Below are 24607 nucleotides of genomic sequence, written 5' to 3' on the forward strand. Positions count from 1 at the left end.
TCACGTTGCTCGAATCGATCAGCAGAAGCCCGCTTTCGCTCACAACCTCGATAATCGAACGTCAGGAAGTCGACAAAAGTTGGCAATTGTGGATTGTTTCTTGCAATTAATTGTTGCCTGCATTTCTTTGAGACTGACTGGAGAGAAGACTGAGCATGTAGTGGAAAAAGTCGTCAAAGGTGAGTGTATTTCTCCAGCATAATAATAAATTATTGTAATAATAAGTTCCGCAGTTAGATTAGTTATAAATAAACAAGCAAGCAAGAAGTTTATAATTTATTTTTTCCAGAGCATACAAACATTGTAAATTGCACACCTATCCATTTGTATTTGAATTTGAATACATGTCATGTTGCATGTTAACTGTGCCGTTGGCACTAAAATGTAGTAAAGCCAAGAATCTTGGCCCAAGATTATAGAAATTGATTTGTTCACGTCTCTAAGGCCAGATCCAGTTGCGTTCAAAACCCTCAATCTCACTGCATACAGACCACGCATTTAGCTTAATTTATGATTAATCTGGGATAATTAATTTCCTTATTTTGTTTTGTTTTGTTTTTGGACAATAATATAGATGTACGTCAATTGTCCAAGTTTCTAGTCAGGCAGGACGAAGAGTGAAGGTCAAGGTACGTATTCACTAGACTGGAGTCTCTCCATAGCGTATCATTATGGATCCTGGGCTTGTCGAGCTGAAGGTACAGATGCCCGGAGGGAAGCGATGCGATTTCTGCAATAAATCGACTATCGATACGTTAATGTGGGGCACAATGTACCATTACCAGGGAATAACGGTCCATTATTTTTGCATGGTGAGTTGTTTTCTATATCATATATCATTTTGCTTCTCTATTTTTTTAAGTCCTGACTTGTATTTTGATTGGAGCAGTTGTTTTCTGCTGGACTCAGTCAAAATGGTACAGATGACCAAGGGATTCTAGGATTTCTTCCTAAAGATATTAAAAAAGAATTAAACCGAGGAAAAAAACTGGTGAGCAATCCTAATTCCTACTACATTAAGACTACTAACTTCAACAAGGGTTTTATTTCATTCAATTTAATTTTCTTAAGTAGAAATGCAAGTACTGTAAAGGTGTTCGTGCTACTGTGGGATGCTCGGTAAAATCATGCAAAATGAGCTTTCACTACTCTTGCGGGTTAGACCAAGGATGTCTATACCAATTTATCGGCAATTACGAGTCGTATTGTGTAAACCATCGCGAGAAACCCATCATTAAGATTCCAAAAAAGACCTGGGAATGTCCGATTTGTTTTTCTGACTTTTCAAACGAAAAGTTTCCACTTAAATCCCCTTGCTGTAACAACAACACTGCCATTTTCCACAGAAGATGCATCATGGTAAGAAGCTAACTATGCCCTTCGACGTTTGTTCGGCATTTGCTATTGGGCAGTAAGGAATAACTGATCGCAGGTTTAAATTGAATTTCACCCCGCTCCCAATGTAATCAAGTGGGCACGTGATTTTCGCGCGAAAATATCCTGCGATCATTTATTCCATAATGACCAATATAAATCAATATTATTCATAAGTGAGTGTCAATAGCTTGGTATTTTTGTAGGAATCTGCCGATAAATCTGGTTTACACCATTTTAAATGTCCGTTGTGTAACAACAAGGATCATTTCTGCAACGAAATGCGGCTTCAAGGCATTTATGTACGAATTCCTGATTAAATTAAATTATTTAACCCTTAGCCATGGGAGACCGTTTTAAAACGTTTTAGACTTTTTGCTTTAATTCGGGAGACCGTGAAAAGCCGTTCACAAGAAAAGTCTCTGCCTTCGGGGTCAACGGCTTTTCACGTTTTCACGTTTCCATGTCAGGTGCGGGACAACGGATATTTCCGTGGTAAAAATTATTTAGCTGATTCGGGAAACGGCAAAACACGTTGGCACTAAAAACTAAAATTTTTAGGGCCTTGGATCAGAATCGTCCGTGGTAACACTAGGTCACTTTCATATAACTTCGCCCCTGCTTTGCATAGGATGGGTTGCATGCAAAATTTTTGACTCTGGTTCACTAACTGCTAAAACTATTCAAGAAATTTATAACGGAAAGTTATTGAGGCCAAAGCACACCCATCTCGTGTAATCTTGGTTTGCCAGGACATGTTCATTTTTGCTAAATTTCAACGTTGATGAAAAACTAGTGGGAGAAATTAGTTTCGGGTTTTTCCAGAAGCTCGACAAATATTTTGGTTAGTGCACCAACTATCTAAGATAATTTATAAAGGTATATGGGATCATTTAAGATACAAAATATGAGGTAAAACTAGCTTCGCCAATAATAAGGGGTTATATACACCTTTTATCAAACTCATCAATTATCAAATTAATCTCCTCGTCTAGATTGAGTTCTTGGCTGCATTAAAAAATTAAAATATACCAAATGTACGCATAAATTTAGTAAGAACTTTTGATCCAAGTAAGAAAAACCCCTTATGCACATCCACAAACATGTGTGGTTTGGGACCAATAGCTAAATTTTACAAATGTCTTGAGTAGTTTTGCATCCCAAAATCTTGCACCATAGACCATATTTAGTTCATCATAATTCTCTAATTATAATGCAACTTTGCTTTACAATGTTACACTGTAAAATTTTAATACTCATCAATTTAAGTACCATATTTATTGACGTTGTCCCGCAGCTAATTTTCTCCTAACGTGTTTTGCCGTTCTCCCGTATTGAGCATTTATAAAATCCTCCCGAATCTAAGCAACGCATATGATAAAAGTCTCCAGATTTAGAACTTGTCAGATTTTAATTATTTTTTGGCTTCCCGAATGATCACAATTGTGGTCATCGAAACGCCCCGCAGCAACGCCAAACATAGTTACCGTTTCTCCTCGGCTAAGGGTTAAAAAAATATTGAACATATGATATTTATAATTTCAGGTACCTGACAGGTAAAAGTGAAATTTTATTATACAAGTCCAAAAACAATTAATGTACCGTCTGCACTTAAACTGTAGAGATGCCAAATGGGAGACTGAACCCAACGCTTATGCAGAATTAAATGAACATTATAATAAATGTGATAAGCAGCCATGCCTGTGTCCATCAGGACCGGAATTTAGGACCAGTGACGAAGTAGCTGACGAGTATGGGTATGGAGATATGTAAAACTTATGTTTGATCAAATTGTCAATTATCAATTTTAGATATTATACAAAACTTTAGGTGATTTACATAATACTTCATCTTTTCTTTCAGCGATTGGAAACTCATCCGATGTGGTGGGTGTGGTGCTTCCGCTGTCCACATGAAATGTGGAGGACTCACAAATTTGACATACCGATGTGGAATGTGTGTCACGGTGCTTAAAGGTAAAATGTCATAACTTGCTTCACACTAACAAGGTAAACGAAATGATGATTTTAATTGCGTTTTATTAGGATGCAATTTTGACGACAGTGATGACGAAGGCCTTAGTCAACGTGATAGAATTGACGAACCGCGATCTCAAGAAGTAAGAATAAACCGCCGTCTATGTCGTCAAATCAATTACTCGGATAGTGAAGGTATACCCATATAACCAATGCACTTGTCATATTATGACAAGTACCCAGGTTTATATTGATATGTCTTTAAGCATTGCTTACTATTCAGAAGATGAGCCTGTCCAGAATTTTTTGGAATCGCTTCCATCATCAACACCAAGCACATTAGTCGTAGCTGATGATGAAGATTCAAATAGCTTTGCATCGTTCAGATTCAAATCTTCTTCAGAGGAAGAAAATATTGCAAGAATCCCCCCGAAACAAACACGTTCGTCTACGTCTCAACAGAACACCAGCGTTAACGACACTTGGAGCAAAGACACAGATAATTTATCTTGGCCTGAAGATGACGAAGACGATGATGACCTGACAGAAGAAACCGAACAAGACTTCATTATGTCTTCTACTAAAAATGTAAGAGGTTTTATAAATTGTCTAAATTCAAAAAGTGGATACTACTTAAGTCTAACATATCTTTACCTCAAAACAATACGTTTGAGTCTCGACAAACTATTATTTCACGTAATATTCTTAAGAATGCATTACTAATTGACTTGTCTAAATAGGTTCCTTGGAAGGTAGCAATTGATACCCAGGAGGGTGAAAAGATGCGGATCGGTTTGGCAAATGCATCGAATAACCGTAAGGATGTGATCGATTTGGTCACGAAGGTTAAAAGTACTAATCGTCCATCAGATCGAACACTTCGTCGTCAATTTAATCTGCCAAAGATTATTTCTGTCAAATCAGTCCCACTCATCGATATGGAGGACAAGCTTAAAGACCAACTTAACCAATTGGAATCAAAATTTGGTGTAAAATTTCGTGATGCTTGGACTAAAATATCTTCAGATGAAGATATAGAAGAGGTCCCCCAGTCTTCCAAGTCGTCTCCTAAAACGACTGGCAAAAAGCGAATACAATCTGCACAAAAATCAATCGTGCCAACTGCATGTGAGGAGGGTTTTGGTGCTGCTACTACCAACTTGTTTAATAAACCAAGTACTAACTCGAATGAAAGTCAATATTCAACCAAATCAGTATCCTCAACAAGCACAAGTCAATTTAAAAACAATTACAACAACAGGGACAATCTCCAACAGCTCTCATTCTCACCCGCTTTCTTAGAAAGACAAAAAGAAATTAATGCAATATCTGAACTTGCTTCAGAAACAGCAAAGAAAATGGAAACAAATGAACAGTCTGATTTGGATTGCGTTTCCGAGATAATATATTTAGATGATACTCATACAGCTCAACCTAATACTAATAATTGTGTTCCCATTTCTTTGTCCTCTACGCAAGAATTAGATGACAAAACCGACGATAATCAAGAGCAATCTTCTCGAATGAATCTCTTTGACTTGGAATCCGCCAATGTCAAACAATCACCACCACCTCTATTGGAAAATTCTTCTCGTGTTCTTAAACTTTCCAGCCCATCTCCAACGAAAGTACCTTCGTCATCTTGTGTGATCAATCTAAACAATAAAAGTTCACCATCACACCGAAAAAAAATTATTCAATCCAAAATTGACAAATGGCTCTCCCCTGCTCAAGATAAAACAAAGCATTGCAAGTCAGTCCCCCTTAATGACGATGACGATGACGAAGTCATAATAATCACCCCTGGAGAAAACAGCGAACCATCCAAATATACCAAGAAAAACGTTTGTATTACAATCGAAGAAAACTCTGACGATGACATCCAGATTGAACTCGTAAATTTGGTTTGCGAACCCTATATATCTCCAACCAAAAATGCAACGAATACAACCACGTCTTCAGTGTTACAAAACAGTGGCTCTACAATGGAATCAAGAATGTCAATTAGTAAAAGTAATGTTTGTTATTCTGCAGCATTAATTGCTAATTCTACTGGGTTAGGCCGGACTCGTAGAAATTTTATAACCAATACAAATACCAATTCTGGTCCGGATGAAACCGAAGTCATCACTCTGGATGACAGCGATGAGGAGGACGAAAAAATCCCTCCGCCACCTCTAAAGTGTTCCCCTTGTCGTTCTAACTATGATGAACCCAAGGTAAAAGCAGAGATTGACGACAGCAGCATGACCTCAAATAACAAGGACAATGAATCCACGCTTGGTACGAAATTAAATTATTTCCTCCATGAACACTATAATAATGTGCTCCTCGTGATTACTGGTTTAACTATGTAAATTTGTTTAAAAATGAATCGGGTATTGTTCTTTATGTATCATTTCTCCAGGTGAAGGCGATACTACGCCAAACCAAGACCGTGATCTGCAGGGGTGTAGCAACAGTAAAAGGGATCGAATTGATAGTACAAATTTGTCACCTGATGAATGTGAAGAAACTCCGGACAAAATTGAAGAAAAGGACAATTCAGATCTAAAACGACCTCGCCTCAATTTAGAATAATGTGAAAATGAAATATTAATTCTTTCCGTCTATTGTCTTGCGAAATTTTTATTTCCGTACAAGAAATTGTGATATTCATTTGATCTGTTTGAGTTGGTGACCAGTATACTGCCGAGTGTTTAATAGCTATGCTTCCTGCCTGATAGAGTAAATTCTTTGTAGAATATATGTTTCACTGATTAATGACTATGAGGTGTAAAATAAAGTGTAGTGACTCTTATAATTAGTGAAGAGTATTGGGGCCATTTGAAAATTGATCAGAATTTGACTAATTAAAGTTAATGTTAAGAGTAATTAAATTTTATATTTGTCAAGATGCTCGTTTCTTGAATAAACTATATATTACAACTTTAAGCTCGGCTCGCTCTTGTAATTCAACTGCAATAGGTGTCGGTTCATTTTAAGTAGCAAATTGAAGTTATCCAAATATGCATACACTCCATTTTTAGTCATTTACACTCGTCAAGACACTTTACTTTACACGTTAGTAATAATACACACTGAATGACAGAATGAATTGTGTAAGGTAGATAGATAAAGCTTCACAAGAATATACTTACACACATTACCTTATTTTCCATAATACATGTACTATTGTAGTGAAATCAGAAGTAACTTTGTCGTTAAAACTTAAAAAAAAACATTAATTAACAGCACTAAGATCATGTCAGTCTTATGTAATACAAAAAAATCAACTCATATTTAAATAAGTGTGCTGGCAAACGAATTTGCATCATCAAGCTAAGGACACAAAATATCAAATTATTATAAACGTATTAAGACTTTGAACAATTCGTGATAATGACTTCCAACCGAGGTACAACGTATATATGCATGAACTAAATATATTGGCTATTATTTGTATCACATGTTTAACCTATTACAGTCCTTCACACATATATAAATTGCTGATACTGACACAAACTTTGACATTTACACAAATCTGCAAGACTCAGTTGACACTTGTGCATACGCTCCAAAATTTAGTATTAGTACAACGACGTCTGTGAATTCATTAATATTTACCAATATTTAGCTAGTTCAACAAAGGAAACCTTCGTTCCGTCTACATAAGTCTATGGCATTTACCGTATAACTGTTGCAAAAAAGTAGACTTGTTACGGTAGGTAGTATAAGCATATACGCAGTCTACATATCTGATGATGCTAAATCGAATTTTGCTAATTAGATTGCAATTGAAAAACAGCCTGGTAATTATGTAATATATATGGGCTGATATTTTCCAGTGGTAAATTACCACTGTTGACTATAGTTTATACATAAGTAACAACCCTCTGCACACCTTTCTGGCAACAAAGTACATAACATACATGAATAGGTAACTACAATAATCAACTGACTGGATCTGAATACAAGGAAACTGTTACTGTCAACAAATATCACTACTACCAATTACTGGTTGACTTAAAAATACTTACTAATATTGTACTAGTAATTTTCAAACTTTAGTACATGGTACTTTTGTTTTGCAGAAGTATGAGAGATTCCGTCAGAAGAGTTCTCCTCCTGGTGTCCAAATAAAGTTGCGTACAGCTCTGATTTTGATACCGTCTGATACACAAAGTTGTAACCACTTCGGCTAGGTTCTTGAGGTGACTGGTAGTCATGAGATGAAATTGTAGAATATTCTTCTGCACCAGAAGAATAAAGGTTGTTAACGCCATTGTTGCAAGATTCGTCATCTGTTGAAACGGCTCCATTGTTCTTGTTATTGCAACTGCCTGCGCCTCGGTTCCCATTGTGCAATTGTTCTTTTAGTCGTTCTCTTTCTTCAAGGACACGAGGAATTGGAATGGGCAAGCCATCCTTTGGTTTTCTTCTGCCATGAGTATGCGAAAGTTCGTGACGAATCAAATTATACTTCCTAATAAAAAAAGAAAATAATGGATACATGATCTACTCAAATTGAATGAAAATTGTACTTTTACCGTGGAAAATGCTTATCGCAATAAGAACAATGATAAATTCTTCCTTCAGTGGATCCATGAGTGTCACAGTGTCGTTGCAATCTTTCCTCACTTTTGAACCGCACCTAGTGTAAAATATATTAACAAAGATGTATAAATAATATTATAGGATATGGTCTTACAGGTACAAATGTGGTTGGTTATACATATATAATATTTACAAACCTCGCATAATTCACATGAATACGGCTTGTCATTCGACTGGTTGTGAAAAGCAATATGAATTTCTAAATTCTGTTGGACGGCAAATTTCTTGTCGCACAAATGGCACGAGAGATTCTTGTTCTTATCCTCCAATTCGTGAGCTTGCAAATGCATCTGGAGGCCATTCTTGGTACCAAACTCTTTGTCGCATACCTATAATATATATATAATATATACCCAATTCTACCCCGTATGAGAATATACAAGGACTTATAGTTGATTGACATACATCGCAATGATACAATTTCTCTGTGCTATGGGTACGTTCATGACGAATCAAGTTATATTTTCGGGGGAACGTTTTTTCACATGAGCTGAAACTGCATATGAACGACTCTGAAATTAATCAACAATAATACACTCAAATTGTGAATAATTACCAATTCAAAGATATGGACGGATGGCTACCTTCAGGATGGGTCATCTCCAAATGAGAGTCGAGATCACCTTGAGTAATGAACTTGAGGTCGCAATTTGCACACTGGTGGAATTTTGGTTTAAACCCATCCTTAGAATAATAATAAAGAAACAAATATTAACATACCTAATACTAATATAATATTACATGCATACGCCGCCATCACATTAATTTTTCATTTTTGTTACCTTATGTGACTGGACATGCTGATCTGGAACAAGCAAATTTATTAAATACTCATCCACCTCTTTATATTGTGAATTGCAATAAGTAAAATTACCAAGTTCCTTCTTTAAAGTGAATCTTCGATCGCATATCGTACAGTCATGCGCTGCAATATAATAAATAAAGCATTTGAGGACTTGAGTTGATAATCAGTAATAAAAATCTATAATTAATTGCCAACTACTTACGTTTGGCGTCAGTATTGTGTCGATTTAAGAGATGCATTTGTAGACTGTAATATGTTAAATATATTTTTATATGTACTTTAATTTATTTCAATTTAAACAAATCGCTTGGAAAATTTAGAAAGTTTAAGAGATTTGAAACCCAACCTGTATTTGGCCGCAAATCTTTTAGTGCAATTTCCAATTTCACAGGCAAATGGTTTTTCTGGTTCATGTGTTAACAAGTGCCTGTAAATAATAATTAGTATAGTAACAACAATTATTTCCAATACAAACAGCGTATTATTATAATTATGCGTACCTGGTCATGTGTCCTTTCTTTCTGAATATTTTCTTACAAACGGGACCTAAATTAAGACGAAGGGAAATAACTCGTTTGTGCATGAAAATGCCAGGTATGTAGGGTGACTTACATGGAAATTCTGGAAGTCCATTATTGTTAGTACTTCCATTGAATTTTGAAGGCGAATTTGATTCGCTTTCAGTAAATGACGCGCTTTCATTATCATTGATTTCCTCGTCTTCTTCCATGTCTACTGTTGGTTCAACTTTGGGTTTCTTCTGTGTGGTAACGAAATCGGGATGAACAACTTGCTTTCTGATCCTTTTCTCTGGTAAATTCAGGGCTGAGCCAGTTTTCCTAAATGCATAGAAATAGTTGATGCACATGTACTTCAGCAGTACATAATATTTGACCTACAAATTGGTCCCCACATACACTTACCCTAGTGGTATGAAAAGATCGCTAAAGTCTTTTTCATCATAGTCAGACTCTTCATTCTCTTTCTCGTCAATGTCCAGTCCAACGTTCATTTGAAGTTCTACGTCCGTTAACCGTGAGTGATTTATTTTTCCACTTTGTATAACTTTGTTTTTCGCAACTGAAATACAAAATATGAATATATATAACAAGCTATATTTCCAAGTATAAACTTTGCTAGTCTCAAAATATAAATAAAAAATATATCTTACTCTGTTTTACTACCCAACGTCTAAATGTTTCTAGCCCCGTTTGGAACTCTTCCACCTGTTTTCGTACCGATGCAGCATTCGCAATTGTGAAAGGTGTCTTGCAGAGATTTTTCTGTTCTTGTACAATGTCCAGAAATTGTTTGTTCAAGTTTCTCCTCAGCGACGAGTCTTTGTCCAAGTGTTTGATGAATGTCTCAATGTCGTCAACCTTTGTCTGAATGCTCTGTTTCGTAGCGCTGCTTATGGCCATATTATTCAAGGAGCGGATACTCTGACATGTGGTGGGGTGGGGAAAAGAGTTTATGGAGGAAGGGGAAGGACACGGACAGGACGGGTCGAAGGGACGAAGCTAACATAAAACAAAAATAAAAATTGAGATCACTTCCGTAAATTGAGTTTGCCATCAAAATGTCCTTTGCACAAAATGTTTCACAAAGTAAAATATATCATAATTAGTTGTGTTCTGCACTCAACAGTCTCACCAAAATATTCGCACTATTAGGCCTGAAATTGACTGTGCCTTTACATTAAGAACAATTAATAAAAAAACTAGTAAATAATGTGTTTCAGAATTCGGATAGAGAAAGTGAAGGACTCTGCTTTTCAGCACATCTTTCTCTATGTAGTAGCAAACCACCACTCCTATATCGATCGATTGACCAAATCGATCAATGCCCTGTAGTAAATCCCCTGCCTGGTTGATTAATTACCGCAAATATCGCCTCAATCAACTAACTATTATTGTGACATTTTTGTCATGAAAATGGTCAAGGGCTTTTGACTTTATGAGTTTTTTTTAATTTACAAGAGAAAAGCGGAGAAGGGTGAATCCGGGTTTGCGTTAAATTCTTCTCTTCGTCTCGCTCTCACTTCTCCTTTGCTGCTTATGGGTAAAACTGTTTTTCTATGAATTTGGAAGCAGGTCGGCTTTTCTCATGACTTTGGGACAAGATTTCGAACAATTTTCACAATTTAATTTAATTACGCTCCTCTGCTGGAAGAGCGGCCAGTAGGCTGGAGGTGTTTGACAAAGGAGGTATATACATACATACGTATAGAATACGAATCGGACTGCACGCAGCAGCCAGGCCAGAAAAGGGTGGCAGGAAGCAAGCAATGATGCACAACACAAAGACACCAGCATCAGTTGATGTTAAAATGCAAGGTGATAGCATATAATGCTTTAGATTTTGCTATCCATTAACATCGTATGCCGGATTGTGGCTGTTTAAACCCGTCCGGTTGATACATATATGTATATTTTTATATATATCGATGGTAGGCAGGCAGTCGTTGTACAAACGCTGGCTAAAAAAGGGGTAGCTGCCAGGCTGTTTCGATACGGGTTAACTCCGATTTTCGGGCCGAAACTCCATTTCATTCCTCCGCTTTCTTCTTCCCCACTTGGCTCGTGCAGTACGTCAACCAACCAACAGTAGGATATTTCGTACAATGCATGACGAATCGTGGTAAAAAAAAATACTCGGGTTCGGGGATTGGATTCTTTGCACTTGATCCTCGTTTTTGGATACCATGATTTCATGATGATATGCTTGTTTGAGTTAAAAAGCAAATTCATGTATGTATATGAAGTGGGGTTAAAATGAATATGAAAAACATAGGGATAGTATTTAGCAATATTTAATTTGTGCTTATAAAACACCAAGTTTACTGAAATTTACTTCAGATTAGTCATTCACTTTTGTGGAGGCGAGAAAAAATTGAGATTCTTCCGCTGTAAAAAATTGTCGAGCTGTTCTCCAAACATTCCGTGACCTTCTTGAAATCATGTCGCCAAATTCGGTATTTATTGTATTGCCGTTCGTATTTCCATCTTCTTCATTGACGAATCCTGACTTGAGGTCAAATAGCTGCAATTCGATTTTTCGACGCCATTTCAGCCCGTCTTTCATATGTGAAAAGAATTGGTCGCGTTCTTTCTTAAGCCATGCAATTTTTTGCTCAAGTATCTCCATTTTCCTGCAATTAAATTGCATCAATTAATCAGTATAGAACGAAATAAATATTATATTCCACTCATATCTGTAAGCATATACCGTGTTAAATGTTTACTGGTTTCCAAACTTTCCTTAAAAATATAAATAATAGATCAGTCATAGAATTAATATTAAATGTGCATATTTCTCTACATATGAAAAACCTTGTTAAGTAATCAGAATTTCCAGTACCAAAATATAATCTCTTGCGTCCAAGGAGGGCGTCGTAAACTCTGCATGTGGACGACTTTCATGCTGCAATTTAGGATTAAGTTGTGTCGGCGATATTTGGTTAAGGTTCTGATTAATATTGCAAGTATCCTTGCTAAGAATTTGTTTTTGTGCTTCTTTTAATTTTTGCAATGTTGATTTCAAATTCAGAACTTGCTGTTGAATGAGGTGATTTTCTTTAAAAATATCAAAATCATGATTGCAATTGGAAGAGATTTTTTTCTGTTGTTCTAGTTCCTTTTTAAGTAGTTGTAAAGATCAACGAAATTAATTTAAACGAACAGTGTTAAATATATGACAAGCCCATATCATAGAATGGGGCATACCTGCTGTAAGTTATAAATAGTAGACCGTTGGTGATTAAGGATTTGCATAGACCTTTCTGACCGTTCCTCGTTCGATGTGAATTCCCTGTTTAAAAAATTTTTGGTGAATGAATGCAACGGAGACTCAATGAATATCAAAATCTATAATGCGTACTGTAACAGGATAGATTCGATTTGTTTGTGTCGTCCCATCATGAGGTTTAGAGCAGAGCACTTTTTTTGTAATTTGAGAAACCGTACAATTGGTTAAAAAAAGTATGTATATAAATTATCATTTAGCCAGTTATCAAAATATCTTCAAGAAACCAACAACACATGGATCAACAAGGAAACAAACAACCAAAAATTTGTAATCTTTACTTGTATGAAAATATGTTTATATATTTCAATATTTCTCATTAGGTGACATCTTTTACACGTTTCATTTTCTACTTTCTACTCTATCGCAAAACGAATGTGAAAAATTAAAAAAAAACATTACGACCAATTAATCGAGTTAAATATTACTAATTAATGAACAATAAACAAACGGATTTAATAGGGCAGAGAACATTTTGCTCGTGAATGAACATATACAAGTTCAATTTACAAAATCCAAGGGCCGATTAAAACCACCACGACGGTTCATGTACTGCCTATATTTTCGTACGACGACATGATGGACTGCTCCCGAATCATTATTCTTCACCTTCTTTCCTTTGGTAGTTTCAAAGCCAGCAAATCCCATTAACCTCATCATGGCAATTTCATCCTCGGTTTTTCCATCAGTGTCGATCTCCGCCTCTTCAAGATCAATTAGTATCGGCTCAGGTTTAGATTTTTCAGCCTTCCGATCCCTCGACCGAGATCTTGATCTGGAGGTCCGACGACGACGACGATCTCGTGATTTAGAACGTGACTTTCGCTTCTCGCCATCTCTGCTTCTAAAAAAAACAAATTTTATTTTTATTAAGTACATATCTTACTGTAAGATTATTCTTCAGTACGAGTTTCACAAAAATAAGAACATAAGAACATAAGAACAAATGTGTTTTTTCTAACCTGGCTCGTCTGTTTGAATCCTTATCTCGTTTGTCCCTCCTTCTATCTCGTGGAGATCGTGACCTAGACTTGGCTTCCTTCCGTCCACGACGTTCGACGACGACCCCACCACGGTCAGTCCTCTCGTTGCTGCGACTTCGCCTTCTCCTCGGGGAACGACTTCTGCTTCTTCCCATTGTCAATTTTTAATTGGAAAAAATTTCAAATGTTTGTGTGTTGTGATGTAAAATGTGTGAATGTGTGCCTGAGCCTAGGCCCTACTAACGAATGAGGTGCAGCTGCAGGCTGCAGCAAAGGAGATTTCTCTTGAACCTGAACGTAAATAGCATTCGAGTTCTCGGAAAACCATTAATACATTTGGGGCATATTAATAAAGTCTCAAATTGTTCGTTTACCAACTTTTACTCTGGCTTTACTCGCAGATTATTATAAGCTTTCTTGCTTTCTTTTACTCAATTTACTCATTCATGTATGTTCAATTATAGTCTAACAATGTCCAACATTCATTATGTTTATAATCTACCCTGACCGTCTATGGACTTCCCTCATGAATGAATTAAACGTATTGAATCTGACTTATTGTATTTCAGAGTATTTCTAATAATGTGGGTGTTGGTCCGTGAACAAAGACCGAATTCTCAAAGTAAATAGCTCATTCATTAGTTCACATGCATCTTGTGATATTTCCTTCTCGTTGACGTCAGATTTTCGGATTTATAATCAGATTTGCAACTATTGCTCATTTCCGTTCAAACCTAGTCAAACCGGGTGCAGTAGCCAATTCTAAACTTGATTTAAGAACTGTCCTAAAATACTACAATGAGTTAATTTCTCATTTCATGAAGTCAAACATCTGGAAATGCTAAATTAACAAAACCAGTGAGGGGTACGAAACCAAAGGAAATCGTAGTTTTATATATGTAAGACTAATGCTGCTGAACAAATGTATTCATCCCGTATGACGCAAGACTATGCAAAAATATTTGGATAAATAACAAATGATATTTAACAGTCTGGTACTTCAATTGAACCGAATTGTCTGTGCTGGTCATTCGATATATGCAGTTTTGTGTGACATGCCCTGATGCTTGGTATATATTGCCAAATGTATTAGTGGTCGGATTTTAAAATTAGTTGTTTTCTAGGGGAAAACCCAGGTTGTTTATATGTATATTTCATAAGCGTAGCATAAATTCGGAAAGAACTAAATAATGTAAAACTCACGCAAATCATGTCTCTTGAGCTAATTCCTTATTTACAAAGACATACGTTAAGGTTGACGTTATAGAGTATGACAGTTCATGAAAATGATGACCAGCATTCCGTTGGTATGGAATGGAAATATGTAGAAAGAGTATGGCCGAATTACATACTTACAACAGGATTAATTGAATGACATTTTATTACAACGCGAAGGTATTATTTTCATCAAATAAATCAGCAATTGCTCATATAACCTAAATAAATACAAACATCAGAAACACGAGTTTTATTAGATTGCGATAAGCATCATTCTATAATATGGCGCTGATGATCATATCGTTTCTAAATGTTTAGCTGGAATATTGTATAAACACAAAACTCTAAAATTAGATGTTGATTCCTGGCTCTATCCCAATTTTATCCGAACGAGTGAAAAGCAGCGTCGATTTTTCGTCACTTCTTGAGTTTCATTCTGGAAGAGAGGTTTGCACTACCAGTTCGTCAGTGTGCCTTTCAGCTTTCTTGCGAAAACAAGTGAATTGTCAGAAGGACCACCAACTACTCGAAGTAAGCAAAATCGTATATATTTCCGCACAGCTTATTTAATCCATCCTTCTCAAATACATAATTTCCAAAGCTAGAAATTCTCTGATTTATCCACTTGCTTGCATATGCAGAATTATTTTTCTTATGCACTAAATATGTATAGTTTCATACGCATGCAAAATTTTAAGCAAATTGCAGCAAGTAAGGTAGGCTTGAGTAATTTTGAAGGACAGAATATGTTTCAAAATTGCTTCCCTTTTAATTCTTCTCCTCATAATTTAATCGAACCTCACAGGGAGGCACTTTTAATATTTATAATTTGCAAGCATTATTTTTATTCAATACTTTTTTTTGCCGTCGAGTAAAAGAAAAAGTGAGACATGAAGTTGTATAAATAGGATGCAATCTATCCAAATTTAATTAAAAAACACATGTGACAACGTTTACTTCTCGACTCAAATCCTGAAAAATATGGCCAGACGACGACTCCCCGAATTTTGCGTTCACCATGGAGTGGGCGAATTTGAATTGGATGCTCGACCGAGTCTGACGATAAGTTAGTTGCATGACTAAGCTACATAGCACACGATATGCGACACAGAACTTCATCTGTATGCAAATATCTCCACCGTTGCTGGCCTGATCCAATTTTTTGTTCTACATTCTCGGTAGGCACGATGTATATATTTCGTGTGCGTCGCGGCGACCGAGCGAGTGAGCGAGTCGTTTCCATCCTCCCACGGTCTCCAACGCCAGGATATAGGGAAAAAAACATCATTCCAAGAACGGAACTTGTTAGATAATCTTTATGTAGGACCACAGATTTTGAGCGATATAGTCATCGTCCCACCATGTGATGGTTAGGCTAGCATATTATTATAGGTATTATTATATTTAGTACTTTCCAAAATTCTATCCAAAGTCGCTCGTGATTTAGTGGCCACATTTGGCGTGGCTTTATATGATGCTGACTGCTCGCTGTTGCTTCCATTTTGTTGAGTTGTAGTTGTTAAAGATTTAAATATAGATTTCTGGTTTGCAAATTCCGTCATGCATTTCTCATCCTTTGGTTGGTGTTTCCCCCACTTTCTTTTGGTGATAGGATGGATTATGTACGTTACGGTTAGCGAGTTTGCATAATCCGTCTACTTGCATATGTGCCATGAAAGAAAATGCATGAAACGGACCCAAAAGTTGGCGAATAAATGTCAAGGCGTAATGTATGAGTTTGCATGTATGTATATTAGGATGTTTTCTCGATACAGTTTTCACACCATCTTCTCGACGTGCCTAATGACTGCTAACCTTGTACTGCTTCCCTGTACTCTATTCTTCTTTGTTTAACTTACTGGTCTCCTTATTCACTGGCTTCTTTCGGAAATGTGTGTGATATCTGACAAGAACTTCCTTGTTTCTAATAGTGTTTCAATGCCAAGTGCAAAATCTGCTCCTATTTTGCTAATTCTTAGCCTCAAGGCGAGCAAAAAAGATGTTCATGTGTTTACAGCCTTATGGGGAAAGTATTCACAGCATTCGAGATTTAGATGTCAAGATGCATTCTCAAGGCTTATAGGTCTTTGTCCTTATTAAACATGTGCCAAATTTCACCAGGGTTGTCTTTACATTCTACACAAACCATATTCATCAATGGATTGCTATATAAGACAGGGCAGCATTTCATGGTTGGAAATATGATTTTTTATTTATTTGAAACCTTCCAGCGAAACTTGACGACGACAAGAACACGAGAACTATTTATATTCATCCCAAGAGAGGAAACCAAAGAGAATATTAAAAGCCGTCCAAACTCCTACTAACGACAAAAACCAAACATGTCCTTCAGAAATCACTTTGACATGATCAGCTTAAATGAACCCGTGACCCATAAGGCCAAATTCTGGCAGTCGTACGTTTTCGAAACTTATTGTAGTACGTTTTTGAAAACTGAAAACTTATTTATTTTGCTCCATTTATTTCAGGTATGTGCGAGCACTGAAAGGTTAGTCCGTCCTTCTGTAAAATGTGTACTCAATTGCAAAATTCAAAGCAAGAAATTCTCCAGGAAGTTCTTTCGTCTAGTAAAATATGCATCACAAAATCATTTGAAATTGTCTTTTGCTCGGATATGAATAGGCACAGAAGACATGCGGGCTGATGATGGGAAGCTGAGGCTGAGACCGAGGGCCCTCTCCGAATTTCCCTCTGACTTTGGACGATCAGCATTTGACGACAGGTATGCTGACCCCAACTCCAGGATCTCCACCCCCGGGTAAGTAACTTTTATTTATTCCATCGTGACAAAAATTTGAGCATATCGACAAGAACCCTATTATCCTTAACCTGAGGTTGTACAAAGAAAAGCTTTTTAGTGAATGGGACTTTAGCAACCTATTTTCTTTTCCAGATACCGTTACATGCCAATTTCTCGGGAAACTTATGGCTACTCACCAAGACCAATTTATGGAACTGACCGACCCCGATATGTTCCGAGACCATGTATGAACAATTTTCTTCATAATTAATTTATCAGCCTCTATATAATATTTAGTCTAATGCTTCTTACTAATTTAACGATAACAAGTTATCAATTCGCAAATTTCTTACTTAATAAGTAATACTTATATATTATAACTACCGTCATAAAATGCATTTAAACAATAATCCACAATGTGGATTCCACCTGAGTTATATCCCCATCCCTATGATCCATCTTAACATGCATGCGTGTGATATTTAGTATGTTCATATACTAGCTTATCTGAAGCAGGCTTATTTGAAACACCATCCAATGAACCTCATTCATAAACTGACTGTGAATTCTTATAAACATAGCATAACCGCATACTGCATTCTGACTGAAACGGCAACAATACACAGCCGAACAATACGTACATAATATCGGCGCACATTTTCTGACACTCGATAAAACAAGCGTTATTAAAAATGTACTTTATAAATTATTAATACGCTTCGCTCCTTGACTCATCAATCAAACACAGCAACTACAACTACCACGCACAGCAGAGTAGGTATATGTGTACATGTATGTTATCATGATCCTGGTGTTTTGCTAGTCTCGGTCCCACCAGAGGATTTCAACAAGGAGACAAGTCCCTACTACGGGGACATGGCGTCCCCATTTGCAAGGGACGCTACTCCGCTGGCAAGGGCAACTTCTCCTTTTCTGAAGGACACGACGCCCTTCATACCAGAAACACCAGTCCCTTCTGCTTACTACCCTCGCTCCTACTACACGCGGCCTTACAGCCGATCAGTCACACCCTCCCTCCAAGTCCCCAGTTACTCGTACGGCGAGGGGCTCCCCTTGTACGCCAACCGGTTGGGGCCTCGTCGTCCCTACAGCGACCTTTATAACCCGTCCCCGTATATCCCGATTTCCGCGGTGACTCGTGACCCATGGTGGTACGACATTAACGGGCTGCGACCCTACTCGTCCTACCCGCGCTACCCCTCTGCCCTCCGGACAAGCTACCTGTCACCTGTGAAGAACAGATACCTGTGGACCAGGCACCCCATGCGATACCTCTAAATTCAAGAAGCAGGGAATAATGTGTTCATTTGTGGGTAATTTGTGCTCTGCTATTGTCCTTAAAATCTAATAGAAACATTTCACCACGTCTTGTCTAATACATAGTTAAATTATATTTAATTGAACACACAGTAACGGATTTGGTGTATCGAATACTACTACACACTACAGTACATACATATGTAGACTTTTGGCACGCGTTATTGAAATCAATTACAAGCTTTAGCGCACTTATTTATTACTGCAGCATTAACGCACAAGTTATTTAAATATACTCGTAATCATTTCACTTATTATTTATTTCATTATTACACAACAACACTGCATCTAAAGAAATATTAGAGTGAAAAAATAATCTGAAATATTGATTTTTTTGGGTGGAGGTGGTTCAGCTAAAGCCTGCTTCGAAGCATAATTAAAGATTTACAATTTACAATTAAAAGGTATTATTTGCATTTGCGTTTGTGCTTACATACTCGCGTGAAGCTTGTTTGTACTAAAATTAATCATTAATGCATATTCATACGACGCTATAATTTCGGTTTAACATTTTTCAGCCGGACTCCGAGTTTGGTAGACGACGACACCATTCTTTATGGACGATATAAAGTTCTTTATTAAGCTTTTCCTATATTAGAACAAATCAAAGCTTCAATAAATCCAATCAATTTCAAACAAAATTCTCGCTCCGTATATTTTATGAAAAATTACAAATGCAATATATAAATTATATAATGCTACATTATCTTTGTTTAATTATGATTAAGGAAAAAAAGAGTTAATAATGAGATGAGCATTAATGGCAATCCCCAAGTAAATGTGCCACGTATATGAAATTGTGTATAAACCAGAACGATGTCAAACAACTTGATCGGTATGTGTATATAATATATATTAATATAACGAAAAAAATAAATTTATCCCGTGATGCAATATCACAGGGCACACATTAATTGTCATTATTTGTATTCCTTCCCCTCTCTTCTGTCCTTTCCAACAGCATACCATTCATTTTCATCATGTCTTTGTAAGCATTCACGGACCTCGCTAGTGCGGTCACATTTCCCACCCCAAAACCCGTCGCTCCTCTCCTTTGAATAACTTCCAAGAAAAACGTATCGCGTTCGAAAATTGGGTGCGTGAATACTTGCATCAAATAACACTCTTGTGAAGGGTCAAAACCTTGATCAAATACATCTGCTTCATTGTCCAAGAGGATTCCCAGTCGCTTCATCGTGTTCACGTCCTCACCCGATGATTTTATCACGTCGAGTTGACCAATCTGTGAAATGATCAAAATGGGGGAGTATTTATGTAAACTAAAAAATACCCAAGTTATCGCTATTGAGTATAGATGTTGTACCTCGGTATAATATGTTGGGGGTGGGTGACGAAATTTTACCCCAAGCTTAGTCAATTCCCGAACAGTATCAACCATATTTTCAGTATGCAGGCCAACGTGTTGAATCCCTGGGCTTCCGTGTTCAGAGATGAAACTTTCAATCTGTGTGTTGGCTATAAAAACGCAATAAAAGTCTATTAAAGAAAGGTGCATTATTGAGACAAGTATATAAATATTTTAATGTATTTGTACTAATGTTTGGCAAGGATTCTGCAATAACAATTTTTAGAGGTTCCCAATCCGTATCATTAACACTTTGAGAAGCGAGTCCAGATTCTGAGCATTTCCAGAATTCCATAACTTTAAGTCTCAATCCAACATCATCACCAATCACCAGCCCTTCCTCATCCAAGTCTTGCCTGTAAGAAATGCATATATCTATGTACATCTACTCATATAAATAATAATAAATAAGTGGCACAAAGGGGTGTCACAGTATGAGACCTGCATGCATATATATGTACCAGGTCTAGCTACTTAATGAGGATTTATTATACAGCTACTTAACTTTGGATTTGATCATAGTTACCTGTTTGTTATGAACCGTTTCATTCCAAAGATGCTTTCATACCAGTTTATGATGCCGTCCGTCTCTCCAACTTTGCAGGCGAGAGTGAAATGATCAAAGTGAGACATACTGATTCCATTAATGTGCGACTTTGTTGGATCTTGGTTGGATAGCTTATGAAATCCTGGCAAAAACCAGCCTAAAAAATGTGTCAAAAGTGTGTCAAAAGTGTGTCAAAAATGTCGGTATTGAATTGACAAGTGATTATTACCCGTGTAGCCAGCACTTTTTTGGATCGTTGTATGAACTACATTCCCACAACATGATTTGATGATCGCAAATTCAACTCGACCGTCCGGTCCATCAATTGATGTTACATCTTGAATGATCTGGGTCCCACTTTCTTTTCTTACAATTTTTAGTAATTGGGTCAAGTTTTCTACTTCCACGGCCACATTAAACACCGAATCTATATGGTCATCTCCCTGATCTTCCTTGCAACAAAATACGGTCCAATATTCCTGAGAATCGTATGGAAGTGAGGACAAAAAATATTTCTTGTGATCTTTCCAACAACCACTAATTCCATTTTCGTCACAAATGTTATTATTTTGCGACAAGTATACTTTTCCCTTTCTGGACGTGACTATAAACACCGTTTTTGACAGCTTTAATACGAATTGAACACATTGGTGGGTTTCTCTGCAACCGGGCACAAAAATAAATTAATCCCATGATGCAGTATCATAAATTAAGTAAATTGTATGTGTCATTATTGATATTCGTTCTCCCTCTTGTGTCTTTTGCAACGTACCTGTAACCGATTAAGTTAAAACCAAACTGATCACAAAGCAACTTGATCAATGGACCTGGGTTCGAAACACATATTTCAATGTGGTGTAGCCTTAACTTCATTTTTGTACATTAACAAGTGGTTGAACTTGATGAACTCTTTGTTCTCTGACACTTGTACACTTTTTCTTTTCTAATTGCATAATTTGCTAAGTTTATCTTGAGAAGTGCAATGCAATGCAGCTAAAGATGTTGAACTGATTCCAATTTTATTGAAAATGGCATGCAGCATGACGTACAATGCAATATCGTCTCGTCTCGTGGTCTGGTTGTAAGACATTAAATTCAGGAGTCGTCTCAGCCAATGCAATTCATTCAAGAAGCCCGACTGGCGACTACTTTTATTGGCATGGTGCTGACTGCTGAACAATGCATGTACCTCTTGGAATCCTGGTTAATGAGTGTCTCAATTGGTTAAAAGGGTTAACTTCCCATGCACCATTAGCAGCCTCGATTGTCTTCAATTGCAAAGGAATATCTAACTACATTGCTCGAGACTATGCTTACATCATTTGCGTACATTTGTTACACATCAGCACTGACTTACATTTAGGATTTCAGACACAAAAGTAACTCGTCCCGTTATGAGTCCTACTTGCACATATGCATGCACACACTTCACTATCCAGCGAAAGTAAGAATGAAATAAGACTACCCCAATATTTATAACCTTTGGTATTTACCCTTCTTATATATGTATATATAGATATTATAATACACCGCTGTAGGATAAAACATGTAATTAATGGTCAAAAGTACAGCGGATCATTCCATCACAATTGCAGGATTAAGAAAGTATGTGGCAATACAGATCAGTAAATGTTCCAAATTGTAAATACAACAGCGTCAAGTTACCAGGAAATTCAACATGCACGAATATGTGAATAATGAATATTATGACAATCTCATTATGCATTTATTGATTGAATATGTTTCACAGATCTCTAATTAAAACATATCAAGTAGTGACATTATCCTGAATAAAATGTTGCTTGTACATCAATCCTTCTGTCTTGTAGACCATTAATTGGTCTGAATAAAGGTCAATCAAACAAATATTTTTATAACAATTAACTATAATTTCTTACAGTATTTCGTATATACCTGACTCGTTATTATTTTTGTGAGCTCACCTTGATATCCATTACACCCAGGAAGGATCACATCAGCAATGTCCTTCAAGTAATCACAGTGCGAAATGAACAAGTCAATTTGAGCTGAACTCGCATTTTTCAACGACTCGACCATCAATTCCAAAATTCTTGTAGAGATTTCTTGCAGAGTGTAATGATTTTTATGCAGAAGATGATCACTATGTTTGACATACAGTTTTTGAAGCATGTCCACCTCTTTTCCCCACTCAAGTTTAGCATTCTGAATTTTATCGAAATATTCTTCAACGTCAGTTACAAATTCGACAACTTTTGAAACCGTTTCCCTTGCCCCACATTGCTCACATTCCCAATCACTTTCCAAATCACAAGAGTTTTTCGAGATTAGAAATCCGTTTTCACATTTAAAACAACGGATCGAGGAAATATAAGAGCCCAGCTCTGTAGGATCCAAACACCTCCTGCATTTGCATTCGAAATGTGCAATTGACTCGATTAAAATTTGTCGTTTCAAGGTTCCGTAAAATAAATGTCGAGTGTTGTACGGAATGGTGAGTAAATCGCCTTTCTTCACCGGTATGGAAGTGTAAATTTGAATTTGTGGTTTGTAATTATCATCGTTGTTGTAAATTTTTATATTCCATGTACAATTTGGAGCACACGAGTGTGCAAATAGACTTGCATCTTGAAACATACTCTTTGTTTTTCTATATTAAAAGACATGAATATTCATACATAAATATTACGTCACATCATTAAATACGGTCAATTGAGAAAACATGTCAAATTACACATGAAAACCCAATTAACACTATTGTTAGTAGTACATACCTAAGATTTTCATCGTTTCCTTTGGTTGACCCAAAGCCGTTTACATTTACGATTCCAATAATTGTTTGGATCAATTCATCGTCGTAATTTTCATCATTATTTCTGTACAACCCATTTTCTTCTGTAGGGTGTTCCCCATGGACGAAATATATAATGTTTCTGCCTATCATAGCATCTCCCTTTATGCAATGATCCTTTTCGCTTCGAGAGTCCGAGTGGTGCTCCAAATGAGCAAAAAACTTTGGCCAAATTGAGGAATCCCTTTCTTTAATTAATAATACAGCACGGAGAATGAGAATGGATTTATAAAGTAAGGACCACCCCTGAGTTGGAGGAAATTTTGCTTTGCTTTTCTGAAATATTCTGCACTCATTTCCACAATGGATCGATTCAGATTTCTAAGCAAATACAATTAAACGCAATAAGAAACTTAAACTATAAATATATTAGAGAACGTTTAAACATAGGCTGTGTCAGAATATTTTAAGGACCTATTTACATACTTGATTACAGGCTCCACATAATGGCCATCCACATAAATCACATTTTTGGTGTTGAATTCCATTATAATGTAAGTGAACACAACAATTGAGACAGAATATCAGAGAATCTGAGGTTGGGATTTGCTGGTCCAAATTACTAGAGTCATCCGCAGGTGCGAAAACAACGGGAAATTCTTGTAATATGAGCGTGCGTGCAGGAATGTCCTGTGATGCTACTAAATATCTTCCAAATTTTGCGGATGATCTCACAGAATAATGATGTTGAACATCCTTTATAAATTCAGAAATGCAAAAATATAAACTTAATTGAACTATTAAAATGTGCGTCAACCAGGTTGGTAAACAAACAGAGTTACCAAAGTTAATTCGCCTGTATTACTAGTAGTTAGATCCATAATTGCGCCTGTAACTTGTTTTATTTAAACTTGTTGATTTTAAACATGTGTATATTGTGCATATCTCTTGCAACTTTTGTCATGTATTTATGCCAAGTTTCTGCAAAGCTACAAACACATACAACAGTCTAAAAATATCGCCCTCGTGTTTACCGATATAACTCACATCAAATGGCATATATCAATGT

At 36.6% G+C, this 24607-nt stretch overlaps 6 protein-coding genes across 11 annotated transcripts; 2 read left to right on the forward strand and 4 right to left on the reverse strand.

Moving 5' to 3' along the window:
• The first annotated feature begins 9 nt into the window (after positions 1-9).
• Positions 10-6284, forward strand: LOC110842812. Of its 2 annotated transcripts, XM_022088634.2 has the most exons (12): positions 10-179; positions 575-812; positions 890-991; positions 1075-1359; positions 1581-1676; positions 2920-2930; positions 2997-3131; positions 3238-3350; positions 3420-3545; positions 3634-3938; positions 4091-5633; positions 5758-6284. In XM_022088634.2, the coding sequence occupies exons 2-12, from the start codon at positions 672-674 to the stop codon at positions 5928-5930; spliced, it is 3030 nt and encodes a 1009-aa protein (XP_021944326.1). In that variant the 5' UTR covers positions 10-179; positions 575-671; the 3' UTR covers positions 5931-6284. The 2 variants fall into 2 exon arrangements, with proteins under 2 accessions (XP_021944326.1, XP_035704620.1); XM_035848727.1 differs by lacking the exon at positions 1581-1676.
• On the reverse strand, positions 5963-11032 carry LOC110842813 (zinc finger protein 765). 4 transcript variants are annotated; one of them, XM_022088637.2, is made up of 14 exons: positions 10728-11032; positions 9923-10271; positions 9675-9831; positions 9364-9590; positions 9252-9297; positions 9098-9178; positions 8954-8997; positions 8821-8871; positions 8729-8751; positions 8503-8630; positions 8352-8442; positions 8084-8275; positions 7880-7983; positions 5963-7815 (listed from the first exon to the last, which is right to left on the reverse strand). In XM_022088637.2, exons 2-14 carry the CDS (start codon positions 10170-10172, stop codon positions 7380-7382), a joined length of 1830 nt encoding a protein of 609 aa, XP_021944329.1. In that variant the 5' UTR covers positions 10173-10271; positions 10728-11032; the 3' UTR covers positions 5963-7379. The 4 variants fall into 4 exon arrangements, with proteins under 4 accessions (XP_021944329.1, XP_021944328.1, XP_021944327.1 ...); XM_022088636.2 differs by having other exon boundaries at positions 10397-11032; XM_022088635.2 differs by having other exon boundaries at positions 9923-11032.
• Positions 11033-11547: 515 nt separating this feature from the next.
• Positions 11548-12728, reverse strand: LOC118434569. Its single transcript, XM_035848366.1, has 5 exons — positions 12631-12728; positions 12477-12561; positions 12112-12387; positions 11980-12011; positions 11548-11902 (listed from the first exon to the last, which is right to left on the reverse strand). Exons 1-5 carry the CDS (start codon positions 12669-12671, stop codon positions 11611-11613), a joined length of 726 nt encoding a protein of 241 aa, XP_035704259.1. The 5' UTR covers positions 12672-12728; the 3' UTR covers positions 11548-11610.
• Positions 12729-12831: 103 nt separating this feature from the next.
• On the reverse strand, positions 12832-13812 carry LOC110844197 (U4/U6.U5 small nuclear ribonucleoprotein 27 kDa protein). Its single transcript, XM_022090342.2, has 2 exons — positions 13518-13812; positions 12832-13399 (listed from the first exon to the last, which is right to left on the reverse strand). The coding sequence occupies exons 1-2, from the start codon at positions 13691-13693 to the stop codon at positions 13057-13059; spliced, it is 519 nt and encodes a 172-aa protein (XP_021946034.1). The 5' UTR covers positions 13694-13812; the 3' UTR covers positions 12832-13056.
• A 1318-nt stretch (positions 13813-15130) lies between these two features.
• On the forward strand, positions 15131-19769 carry LOC110844679. 2 transcript variants are annotated; one of them, XM_022090944.2, is made up of 7 exons: positions 15131-15287; positions 16988-17172; positions 17246-17265; positions 17400-17535; positions 17671-17762; positions 18341-18851; positions 19374-19769. In XM_022090944.2, exons 2-6 carry the CDS (start codon positions 17099-17101, stop codon positions 18814-18816), a joined length of 798 nt encoding a protein of 265 aa, XP_021946636.1. In that variant the 5' UTR covers positions 15131-15287; positions 16988-17098; the 3' UTR covers positions 18817-18851; positions 19374-19769. The 2 variants fall into 2 exon arrangements, with proteins under 2 accessions (XP_021946636.1, XP_035703164.1); XM_035847271.1 differs by having other exon boundaries at positions 18341-18847.
• Positions 19508-24535, reverse strand: LOC110843462. The gene is made up of 10 exons (XM_035847266.1): positions 24381-24535; positions 24025-24294; positions 23522-23919; positions 22712-23397; positions 21541-21595; positions 20998-21428; positions 20748-20925; positions 20411-20577; positions 20180-20331; positions 19508-20098 (listed from the first exon to the last, which is right to left on the reverse strand). Exons 1-10 carry the CDS (start codon positions 24417-24419, stop codon positions 19766-19768), a joined length of 2709 nt encoding a protein of 902 aa, XP_035703159.1. The 5' UTR covers positions 24420-24535; the 3' UTR covers positions 19508-19765.
• Between the last annotated feature and the right edge of the window lie 72 nt (positions 24536-24607).

Source organism: Folsomia candida, unplaced genomic scaffold, assembly GCF_002217175.1.
Source record: "Folsomia candida strain VU population unplaced genomic scaffold, ASM221717v1 Fcan01_Sc002, whole genome shotgun sequence".
NCBI classification, from domain to species: domain Eukaryota; kingdom Metazoa; phylum Arthropoda; class Collembola; order Entomobryomorpha; family Isotomidae; genus Folsomia; species Folsomia candida.